Below are 12,747 nucleotides of genomic sequence, written 5' to 3'. Positions count from 1 at the left end.
CGTAGTGTGGGCTAGGGGAAAATTTCCCCTTTTCCTCCTTAGTTCTTCTGGCTGATGTAATAATCAAAAGGAGACAGATTAACAGAAAACAGTCATATTTATTATGCATGTTCATACAGGATTCCACAAGATAATGGGACTAGAAGACATATGGGGCATTTGAAGTTTATGTGCCATCTTGAGCTAAGGATGAAGGAGGACTACGTAGTGGTTTGGGACTTCTGAGGGCAGGAGCGTAATTCACATTGGGATAGGAAAGCAGATGTTTGATAAATGTTTGCTAGGCCATCTTTAACAATGGGACACTGAGAGGACTTTGGTCAAATGGGTCTTGCTAGGTTCCTCCCTATCTATCACACCTAGTTCATATTCAATTAGTCATCTATAACCATAGCTGCCTTCCTCAAACAGGTCCTCTGTCTGTGTTATTTTAGGCAGTTAGGGCGAACATCAAAGTTTTTTAACTGAGTATTTCATTTTTTAAAAATAACCAGCTTAAAATAATCAATATCGCAAAGAGGCATGTTTTAGGATGGCTCCCTCTCAATACCATGCTATAACTTGAATGTTGAGTATTTTTCATAACCTAGATGTTACCTTATAGTCAGGAGATATATCTGTCTATATAAATAGATACACACATGCACACATGTAATATACATATACATACACATATGTATTTTAATTTAAAAAATGTCAAATTTCTCCCCTGAACTTACTCATCTTATGACTGGCTGTTCGTGCTCTTTGACCAACATCTCCTCGTTTGCCCCGGTCCCAAGCCCATGGTACCCACCATTCTGATCTGTTTCTATGAGTTTCACTTTTTCAGATTCCACATATAAGTGAGATCATGCAGTATTTGTCTTTCTCTCTCTGACTTATTTCACTTAGCATAGCGTGCTCTCCATTCATGTTGTCACAAATGGCAGGGCTTCCTTGTTTCTCACGGCTGAGTACTTCTGTTCCCGTGTGTGTTGTATGTGTATGTGAGACAGTGCAAAAGGGCATCAGGTGTGCTTGGAAATTCAGAGAGTCCTGTTGGTGTGGAATCTTTTGAGAACTGTATACACTCTAAGTGGGAAGAAATCTTAGTCTCGGCCTTTTATGGACAAATGGCACTGCATCCCACTTTAAGAGGAAAGATGCGAGTCAAGCGATAATCCATACATTGGAGATTTGTGATTTTGGTGGAGAGAATGATATAGACAAGAAAAAAAAATAGGATTGTTTATTTGACTATAGGAAAGGCAACTTTGTGACAGATTTCAAAAATTTTAGTTTAAATATTTCAGAGCCAAGGTCAGTGGTGCCCATATTTGCTGCAGGTTAGAATTACCAGCAGCCAGACCACACCCCACTTCACTTACTTCACAGTGTGGGTGGAGCCAGGTGTCAGCTGTGTTTCAGGATCCCAGGTGATTCAAATGTGGAGCCAAATTTAGGGAGCTTTGGCCAAATTGAATATTTGATAATGAGAATGAGGAAGGGGAAGTACAGGAGCTATTCTTAAAAAAGAATTGGAAGTTTTACAGATAATTTTTCTGGGGGAAAGTGGAATAAAGAGTTAGTGATGAACTGAAATTTCATTCCCGAGAAGTAGATTCTGTTTCTTATTAATGTGATTTTCATGCAGAGGTAAGGGTATAAGAAATTAATTGATGTAATATTTACTGACCAAATTTGTTAATTATTTAAGAAATACACACTTTTTGAATTATTTGAAAGGTATTTTACTTAATTGGTTACAAGAATTATGAGTAAAATTTATTGTATATAATAATCACAGTGCTACATGGTTAGTAGTTATAGAATTTATTAGGACTGTGTTTCAGAATATTTGTTAAATCCTGATTAAAAAAATAAAATACCACTATTCAGAACATTTTAACTCTATATCTAGACTTTAAATACTTTCTGTAATACTTCCATGTGGTTAATGTCATAAATGTGAAAAAGAGCGCTAATATTAACAATTGTCTTGTGCATTTATACTGAAATATTGCCTTCTGATACTACTCTTTAAAGATAAGTTTTTTTTAAGGCCTTAATTTCACTAACTTATAAATGCAAATAGGATTTAGCTGTGTTTACTGTTACCTGATTAATTTAGCTATGCCTTTGGTTTTTTTATTAAAGAAAAATATAGGGCAAGAAGACAAAAGAAATATCTGTTTGCAGTTACAACTTGAAAATAACATTTGTCCAAATATAAGGAAGTATTTTTTTGTTTGTATACTTAATCCATCTTACAGATAGTTAATTTAGTACCTGCCTGCTGTTTTCTATTGTGTTGCATTTTGGGAGTTTGGGCAGAATGTTCCCTGGCATTTAAACTACTTCTGTGAAGTGAGGTTAATGGATTTGACTTAACTTCTTAGCATCTATGAAAATAATCCTGAAAGCAGACACTAATTACAGAGCTTTGTTTTTAGGACTTGACCGTGATTTGAGTCTCGTGTGCAGGAATGAGTCAAGAGAGTTAGATGGAAACAGTGAGTTAAACATTCACCTTAAATGGGGAAATCATGTTAATGGCTTTTTGATTCAGTTTCCTCATCTGTGAAAAGATGTGGTGAGGCTAGATGATTCTCAAGAGCCCTCTTAGCTCTGACATTTTATATCTTCTATATTGTAATATTTGTACAAGAGATAAAAAATATACAAGAGAGTGTATTGGTATCTGTAGTAGAGACAGGATTAGTGTTGAGGTGTATGACTAGGAGACTTTTTTTTAGCTTTAGTAACTGGGATAAAAAACCTTTTAATTTAGAATTATATATCCTTTAAAACAGATATCTTATGCAGGTGGTACCAAGAGGGAATCCAACCGTGCATCTGCACATTCACTTAGTTTTTCTCAGGCACTCATCACTAACAGTGTTTAGCTGTGTTGCTTTAAACTGTTAATCAGATTAGTCTCCTTTTGCCTTGAGATGCTTTGATATTTTAACCCTTTTTTTTAATAGCAAATGATAAAAGATCATCCACACTATGCATTTGGCAATCATGTATTGAGCCACAGTCACTAAATTTTGAAGATGCAAAGATATATAAAAGACTGTTTCTGCCTCAAACTATGTGGGAGGGACAAGCAAAAGTAGATTACTTGCAGAATAGTGAAAGGACAGTAGAGGTCTGTACTGGAGTATGCACGGGGTAGTACGGCTAGGAGAGGGCTGGGAGTAGGTAGAAGTGGCTGCAGGGTGTTCTAGAGTTGGCGATTAATTTGTGTTATAAAGATAACTAGTGTACAGGTGGATTTTTGAATGGAAAATCTGGACACTAGGATACTGATTAAAAAGAACATGAAGCTGAGGAAAGAAGGGTTAAATTTGAGAGGCATTTAAAAAGCAGAATTTAGGACTGAGAATTTTATTGGATGTGGAAGGTAAAGGAATTGGAAAAACTGAGGTCTTTAGGCACTGGGATTGAAGGTGCTGTGATGTCTTTTCTCAGAATAGATGGTATTCTTTCTTTAGAGAGAGGCTCTGACAAGATATTTGAAATCTGAAAGAAAAACAAGGTTAAGAATTATAGAGTGGATTTTTCTTTCTGTACTGTAATTTGTGATGTGTCTTTTCTTCTGCATCACCTTCCAGGTGAACAGACATGTGGCAAACAGCTTGATGTTGTTCACTGAAGTTGAGAAAATTTAAAAGATCGCTTTAAAATAAATTTGCCATCTTTAAAGCTATTGTCTTTCATAAAAATAAATTAGGAAATACTTGTTAAAATATAGTATTTTGAATTAAGAGAAGTATATAAAAATATTTGCTAGAGTCTCAAATATGAAAGTTTTGCTTTCAAATTTTGTGTTTTAGTATATGTTAATAACTTAGTACCATTCTATGAATGTAATAGTTTTATTTCATGATCTATATTAATATCTTTTAAAGATATTTTAAAGAAATTTTATAAATGTATTTGTGTATATTTGGAAGGCTATTATGGTAAAGAAAGTGAGTAAAATACATTATTTTTAGTATTTCTGTGTGTTAAAAGCTGGATTAAAACAATGCCAGTTATTTTTATAACCTTTTATAAAAATCTATAAATCATTTTGCCAAATCTCCTTTCATATTGTAACTGTACCAATATTCCACTAGATGGCACTGAAAGACTGAAGAAAAATAGGCTAGGCTTTAAAAGCTATGTTTTATTTAAAACACGCAAATACAAACTAATGAACTGGCTGTTTTGATGGATTATTATTGTCGTCCTTGTGGGACTTTAAGAAAATATGCCATTTCCCCACCTAATCAGACATCTGGCAATTCATTACAAATTTATGTGGTATTCTCATATGTATGATTTTAGGGTATCTGGGATCTTGAATGCTATTTCATTTGGAAACAGAAAACCCATTTTTGTTCAGCACTTTACAATTTTTATAATACTGATTGAATATTGAAAAGTTCATGCTTTTATTCTTCCTTTTAGGTCTGCATAGATTGTGGTAGCTAAATTTTTTTTTGCTCTATGCTAACTCTGATAAGACTGATTTCCATTTCTAGAATTTATTATAATAGAGAAACCTTTTCTGTTGACTGATGAAGAAATGCAAACAGTAAAAAAAAAAGCCTTTGATAAGATTTATCTTGGGAAACCCAAATTCATACTGTATAAGTGTAAAATGTCTTCCTTTCTCCCCACTCCCTCCAACACAGTGCATTCCGCCACTCAGGTGTGCGGTGTGGGCTGAGGTCTGGGTGGTTCTGTTCAGAAATGGAAGTTGGTTTGCATTTCATATTTCACAAATTTTCTGTGGGGTTTTGAAATCTGACCTGTGAAGTGAAGAGTTTCCATTCACCTCTTTGCTTGAATAAAAACCTACCACTGAAGATAGTAAGTTTCCAAGCTGTTCTATGGGTTTAGAAATTGGGCTAGATTACTTTTCAAAATTCAAGAGAGCATTTTCTTTAATAAGGCAATTAGAACTGTTAAATTGTTTGTAACTTTTTACACTTAGAAAAGTGAATAGAATTTAAAGTCCTGAACTTGGGTTGGTATTTATAATTAGTGTGGTATTTTGTATAATTTGAAAGTAGTGGTTAAATGCAAAATTTGTAGTCTTTTCTTTTTCTTTCCTAAACATGAATACATTTATTTAAGAGGTGGACTTTTAAATGATAAATTGCTTTGTAAAGTTGTAGCCTACTTCCTTACAGAACATAAATAATTGGAAATATTTTTAACACCGTACACTTGAGGGCTCCAGTTGTTTTATAGACTTGGATCCTCAGTTCTTACAAAACCTTTTGTTGTCGTGTTGAGAGGAATAAGCAAGCTCATTTTGCTTGGCTAAAATGTTGACTTAAATTTCTGATTGCTTTTCAATTTTTTTGTAAAGTTATATTTATGGTGTGCATTTTTAAATGTATGTTCATGTAGCTTCATCTCAGAGATGATCTAAATAGAAAAATATGCTAGGTAATATTATATGCAACCCTACAGTGTATTGTAACTGCTGGAAGATTGAGCTTCTGAAATATTGAGTGACTTCTTTGTTGTAAATAATCCTGCTTTGTTATTATGTTAAGAAAATATTAAATGTTTATGCATTTTGCTATAGCATCTGGCACAGCGATATATGTGTTGAATATATTTTAGTTTTAGTAAGGGAGATATTGTTCTAGTATATACAAAAATATATTGTATTTTTAAAAAATCTCAATTGCTGCATTTTATTGCCTCTTGGTATACATGCACACTCTCCCCTGTGACATTTTTCTACCCTGTGAAGCTACCCTCTGTTGCCTAACATATTGTATGCTTCCCTACTGCACTGTTTTAACATATGTTTTGCTTTATTTCTGTAACCTTTATACCCCCAATTTCTCAAATCTGAAATTTTATCTATTTTCATATTCTCTGAATGCTACCTCTTCTGTCAGATGTGAACTGACTTTCCCTTGATGCCCTTTGTTTGTCTGTCTCTCCCTCCCTATGTCCTGCCTTGCATCATTATTGTTTGTTGTTCTTACCCTCCTATTCAGCAGCTGTTTGAGGGGAAAGACATAAGGGTCCTGCAGAAGTAATGCCTGCTTGAGTGTGGTTGGTAGGGTACTAATATGGGTGCAATAATATATAGTTTTAATTTGAACATAATTTGAAGTAATGCGTGCTTGAGTGTGATATTGTTATGTTACAGAATCACATGCTTATGATTTTGTAATAAAAGATTTTGTAATAGAAAAGGGGCATTATTTGTGCCAGGCCCTGTATTTTATTCATGTTTGTTTCTGTGTTACCTAGGGTGGAGGACTTTTACATAGTGGGAATTTAAAAAATGTTAAATTGAAATATATGACTTCACTGGGAAAGGTAAGGTAATAGAACTTGGAAAGCAGGCAGGTTATTTCCTCTTGATTGTATGGGAGAGAGATTTGATTTGTTGTTTTTTCCCCCAAAGAACTTTTGGTTTCATCCCTTTACAGTTTAATTTATTACTTCAATTGTAGTCTTACTCCAGCTTTAACTCTGGGGTGATATTGATGTACTTATTCTTTTATTTTAGGTATAGTTGATTACCATTGGCGGGCAAGTTGTGGTATATTTGATAGTCTGTAGTTGACAAATTATTTTTGAATATTTTAAGTTTTACAGAATTTTTCTACCACTATTAATGATAGTATTTTTCAGTTACTATGTGACATAAAATTTACTATAAAAATAAGTTTCTTTAAAATGTTAGTAATAATAGCAGTCTGTAAGACTGAAATATTTTATTCCCAACTTAGCTTAAGTATCTAATATTATTGTAACTTTATTTAAAAAGTCACATATTTTAATATGGTTTAAGGAGTTTTGTTATTCAGTTCCCCTGATTTTACCTTTTAAATTTTTTTTTTGTAGGAAATCATTTGTGCATTTTGTTTACATAAAATTTTGCTTCATACAAAGATATTGGTTTGCAAATTTGGTTCTGATTTTGGTGAAGATTAGGCATTTTTATATATCTTCAATCTTAGGAAACCAGTCAGTTTATGTAATGGCAAAATTATGGAATAATTGTGGTAAGAATATGCAATCTAGATAGATACTTCTGTTTTTTTCTAGTTTGTGTGCATAAACTATCCCTAAAATCATTTAGCATTTATTGTTATTTCTAGTTAGAAGAAATCTTTCATTAAGAGTTTGTGGAAAAATGTGGCTATCAAAATAAGAATGTGCTGTTTTTTCTTTCTTTTGTTCTTATATTCCTTTTAAAAATATAACTCATTGTGCAGTTAATTTTAGTTTGATCAGTGGTTATTATCTGCACTTTGCCTTGACACTATAGAGCATGGTGATGGAGTAATGAGGAGAAATCTCGGTTCCTGAGAAATGTGCAATCTGATGGAGCAGGCGGCGCTGACAAGGAACAGCCTTGCAGTCTACAAGTGCAAGGGATACAAGGGTGGTCAGGATTCTAAACAGAAGGGAGTTTGTCTGAATGAGTTCAGGTTTATGTTTTCACACAGGAGCCATTAGGTTGTGAAAGGAGGGGGTGTTTTATAGGAATATAGTATTGGGTATTTGTTTTGGATTGAATCCCATTTTGTGTGCTGTGTTTCTTTTTCTGCCTTTCTTGGTTTTATTTCCTTCTTTATTTCAGGTTGTTTAGAGTGTCAAGTATTACCTGTCAGTTCTTTGACATTATATGAGTTTGCCTGCTCTGTGTGATATAATTGCTTACTTCTCTGGAAAGAAATGACATTTGACCTTTTATATGCATATACAGATTGTACTCTTTTTACAGATTCATCACATTTGTGAAATGTACACTTGTGAGATATTTCTAAGTGAAATCATGTTTTCCCTTTGACAGTCTTAAACTTGGTTTATTTGTTTTATTGTCATTTTGAGTGTGTTTGTGTGTGTTTCTTTATGTATGTCCTTTATAGGTGACACAAACTAGGCATAGAAAGACCAAGTAAGTTGCCCAAGGTTAATAAAGACCAGAGTTGTAATCAAAACCTGTGTCTTTGCCTTTAGATCAATCATTTATATAGTATATGGATAACCTCAGTGTGTAGTAATATGTCACTGGCATTTATAAATACATTTAAGATGAAAGTACTCATTCATTGCAATCTATTTCAATTTTTGGCTCTATACCTGATGTTTTTCAATCCTAGCAATTTTTATAATCTTCAGGGTTTTTTTGGTGTGTGTGTGTTTGTGTGTGATACCAAGTACATTGATTTGGTACTGATGCAGTGGAACACCTAGGGAGGCAGTGGTGCCATCTCTTCACTTGGGCCTTATTCTCATCTTCAGCTGGCAGCATTTGAAGCTGGTATTTCAAATGCCTGTGGACTTTTAGGGATAGAGATTGCCAGGAATTTCTGATCTCTTTTCCCATTTTATATCTCAGTGTCATTTCACATTTCCATTGGATATAGGGAGGTTGCCCCTGGATAGGCTAGCTGGAAACCCTTCTTCAAGTGGCAAAGGTTTAACCCAGGTCTGTTACACAGAGGTGCTGTCCAGGGTGCTACACAGTTTAATGTGTTGTAGATTCTCCCCCACCCCACTCCCCAGGAATGCAGCCTCCACTGATTGCTTACTGTACTCATAGTATCTAATTGCATGCTATATTGGTGATGGCTGTACCTTTGGTCTTTTTTTGATAGTGTATTTTATAAGTTTTGGTACTGAAGAGGCATTTTCTTTTTCATGCACTTTTAGTTATGCAGGTTTGATTTTTATATGACTTTGTCTTCTCTTTTAAATTTACTAGAATTTCAAATTTAAACAATTAAATATTCTCTTGAGTCTCAGATTTATTGCTCTAATATTTTAGCTTAGATCTACTAAGAGGAGATAATTTTATGATTAATAGGTTTACCAGTTTAAAATATAAATTAAAGCCTAACAGATATACTGCCAAGGTATAAGACTTTTTTTATATGAGGCTTTTTTTTTTTTGAAAAATGAAACTGTGTCTTGCAATAAAATAATCTAGAGTACCTCTACTTGAAAAATAGTGTCCTCTGATTGACCATATAATTTTGTGTAATTAGTTAGAATTCATTAATAGTTTTTGTTAAGTATTACTTTAATGATTGTAAAATGATTTAAAATACTAGTTTCTTTTTGTGTACTTATGTATTTGAGATTAATGTGAATTAAAAAGTCAAATGACTGAATTGTCATATGTCTATAAAAATGTCTTGATTAATTAGTGTGATTAAGCGAGGCTGTCTGAATTACTGAAATCTCCCTGTTAACTGAAGGTTTATCCAATTATGAAGTGAAATTGCGTAGGATAAGGATATTGACCTTAGGGGTAGAGGCTTGCCTGCTTAGATCTTTTTAGTTACATGAAGTCATAGGAGCCCCATTCTGTATTATTGGAAAGAAGCATTTGATCAAATACGAGGCATTAGGTTCACGCTCATATCATTGATTGCAGTGTTAGTACACTTTGAAGGAAATCTCATGGGCCCACAGGACTGAACCTGTGTGCCTTTTCTGGAGCCACTGTTTCGTGGCCGAGCAGTGGGATTTCCGGCAGAAGAAAGGGTGACTGCTGCTCGGGCTTCCGATGCTGCCTGTGACCCACAGTCACTGAGATGTGGTTTCCTGTGGCGTATCTGTGGTGACACGGACTTTAGAATGTTGTTAAATGATGAGAACATGTATGTATGTGACATGTAGATATGACAGATACAGGTGATTACTTTGTTTTTCCCTTTCATTAGACATCCAAGTTCTCTCAACTACTAGTTGGCACACAAGGAATTGAAAATAGAATCTGAATTATGAAACTGGCTGTTGTTTTCTTCCATAGATGAGTAGTTTTTAGTGTTTGGCTATTCCTGATTTTCCATGAACTTCCCTGTTTTCTATCACTTTGTCTCCTTGATCAGAATGGTTCCCAGGAGATTTGTGACTCTTAAGACAGATGATTATTTTATTTCCATGCAGATGGAATTAAAAAAATGTAAGTACTGTAATTGTAATTCTTTTTTTCTTAAAGGAAGAATTCCGAGAACTTCGAGAACAGCCTAGTGATCCTCAAGCTGAACAAGAACTAATTAATAGTATTGAACAAATATATTTTTCTACAGACTCATTTGATATTGTTAAATATGAGCTGGAGGTAAAGAAAATTTCATTAAAACTTATCTAAAGCCTGTTTGTTTCAGTGATTGTATTTGAGATTTGAATGTTTTTAGGGATGTTATATATATTTTTGGTAGCAGCATTGGTCTATAATGACCATATTGTGATTAAATGAACTGTCAGCTTTGTATAAAGATGAAATTGTTTTTTAAAATGTAAAATTAAGTGCAGCTGTAGAATCCAGGAAACATTTCTGTGTGTTTGGTTTTTAACTATTAACATACAGTATGTTAGTGTACTGCCTCTACTTTTTTTATATTGGCTAAATGTGTTCAGATAAGCTCTCGGACTTTTATTCATAGATGCATGTTTACATAATTGTTTACTCATGATAAGTATCCCTATGCCATAACGTTTACAACATTGGCATTTTAAATTTATAGGAACTTAAAAAAATAGTAAAATTTGGTTTTGGACAAAACCAAATACAATGTGCATATACGTACTTTATGCAGTACATACAAATTCATTCCCCAACTCATTGCCAGGTTTCATCCATCATTTGACCGAGACTTGTGGTCTAACGTGAAGTTGCCCATGTACATAGTGGCATACATTTTTGTTAGTTTCCCACACTGTCCTCTGAGAGCCAGTGTGTGATCTAGAATGTACTCCAACAACTTCACTTCCATACTGTAGTGCTTAGTTACTACTTGTTTTTCCAGGGTGGGGGGTGTGTTTAGGGATTTCCTCACATTCTCCTGTCACAGGTCAAGGAAGCTGTGTCTCCCAGCCCAGGAGTCAGGTGCCCCCATTGTAAGGGGCTTTCCTGGAGCTTGGAGGCAGCAGCAGTGGAGACAGTGGGCTGGGTGAGGAGCACCAGCAGGTAGGGTAGCAAGGATGTGTAGGCTTTTGTGTCGAAAGTCTAGTGGGGGAGGTGGGCAGGACAGGAGGACTGGGTACGAATGGGATGTGACACAGTGTGCACACTTTGTAAGTCAGAGTTGTATCGGTAATGATGCCAAACTAAACAGTTCATTTTACTTTTCTCTAATGGATTTATTTTTTAGAAGCTCCCTCCTGTTCTCAATTTGCAAGAATTAGAGGAGTACAGAGACAAGTTGAAGCAACAGCAAGCTGCAGTAAGTAAACACATTTCTTTGTGACATAACTGTGAATGAAACAGCAGAAAGGTGTAATATTTTTAGATTTTATGGTTTAACCAATACATTAACATACTACACAAATCTTATTTAACATGACTTTGATTCAAATGATACATTTATATCAAAATTTAATGCTTATTCAGTTTCCCTTATATTACCTGGATAGATTTGCCTCTAGAATTTGAAGTTCTTTCTCTGGAATCCTAAAGGTGATCAAAGAATTTCGAATTTTGTTTTTTTTTTTCAGATTACTAAATACCTTTAGGCTTCTTGTTATGCAAAACTACTTACAGTTTTGTGATGGAGTTGTTGTTTTTTTTAATACCTAAGAATAACTGCCCTACTTGTAGCTGAAGTATGTCCAAAGAGAATAACAGGGATAGGACTCAGTCTGAATTGTAGTCACTATTTAATTGTCTGACATTGGGCAAGTCACTTAGCCTTGGTAAATTTCTTTTTGAAGTGATGGGTTAGGCCTGCATTTTCTCTAATGCTGTAAACGTTCTCTGATTCTGTATTTTCCTCACATTGGGCTGAACTTTTAAAAAATTCACACTATACTGTAGAACATTAAATAGTGGTAGTATGTGGTCTTGTTTAATTTTTTTAATACTAAAGGAGTAATAGTAATGCACTTACCTGTCTGGATTTAGGGTATGATTTAATAACATAGCTGACAAAGGAAGTTGCAGCCATGCACTAACTACAAACGATGGTTCGGTCAGCGACTGACCACATGTACTGTGGTTGTCCTGTAAAATTATAGTGGATTTTAAGCAAAAACTTTGTGATGTTGAAGGAAAAGGCTGGACCCAACTAAGATGTTGAAATTATTGCTAGCTCTGGGTGGTTTACATAGAAGAGGAGCAGAGCCTTCTGTCCCCCAGCCGTTTGCCTGCCTGCTGGGAGCTGGGGCCAACAGTTGGGAACAAAGGGGTGGGGGGAGCCTGGGCACCTTACCTCTTTTTTTTCCCCAATGCTGTTACTTACTCCTCCCTCCCTCTTCTCCCTTGCCCTCTCCCTTTTATTATTTCTCTTCTCAAGCTTTATGTCTTTTGGTCTCTTTCAATCTCTGCTTTCCTTTCTCTCTTCTTCCCCCCCCTTCTTTCCTCCCTCCCTCCTGACGTACACTCCCTCCCACATGTACCTCCACTGCTCTCCCTCTGTCCCCACCAATGTGTGTGTTGCACACACACTTTATCTTTTCTACTGTATTTTTACTGTACCTTTCCTATGTTTAAATATGCTTATTTACACAAAAACCATAATATGATTGTATTAGAATTGCCTAAAGTATTCAGTGCAGTGAAATGCTGACAGGTTTATAGCCTAGGAGCAGCAAATTTTGTCGTGTAGCCTAGGTGTGTAGTAGGCTACACCATAAAATCTAGGTTTGCACATGTGCACTCTATGATTTTCACACAAGGATGAAATTGCCCAACAGCACAGTTCTCAGAACTTCATTGTTAGGCAGTGCATGGCAGTTTGCTTCTTTTGTTTGTGTTGCAACCAGAAGTCTCAGTGT

At 34.9% G+C, this 12,747-nt stretch overlaps 1 protein-coding gene across 2 annotated transcripts in view; it reads left to right on the top strand.

Annotated features, from left to right (window-relative positions):
* Positions 1 to 12,747, top strand: part of VPS50 (VPS50 subunit of EARP/GARPII complex) — a 118,642-nt gene that overhangs the window by 9,570 nt on the left and 96,325 nt on the right. For both annotated transcript variants that reach the window (XR_004899621.1, XM_028525596.2), the window contains exons 3-4: positions 9,971 to 10,093; positions 11,127 to 11,198. Coding sequence is in view for 1 of the 2 variants with exons in the window: in XM_028525596.2 (XP_028381397.1) it covers positions 9,971 to 10,093; positions 11,127 to 11,198 (195 nt within the window). In the remaining variant the exon portion in view is untranslated. The remainder of the gene's footprint in view (positions 1 to 9,970; positions 10,094 to 11,126; positions 11,199 to 12,747) is intronic.

This window comes from Phyllostomus discolor, chromosome 10 (assembly GCF_004126475.2).
Source record: "Phyllostomus discolor isolate MPI-MPIP mPhyDis1 chromosome 10, mPhyDis1.pri.v3, whole genome shotgun sequence".
NCBI classification, from domain to species: domain Eukaryota; kingdom Metazoa; phylum Chordata; class Mammalia; order Chiroptera; family Phyllostomidae; genus Phyllostomus; species Phyllostomus discolor.
Note: the sequence above shows the minus strand (reverse complement) of the source record. Positions and strands in the feature narration are given on the sequence as shown.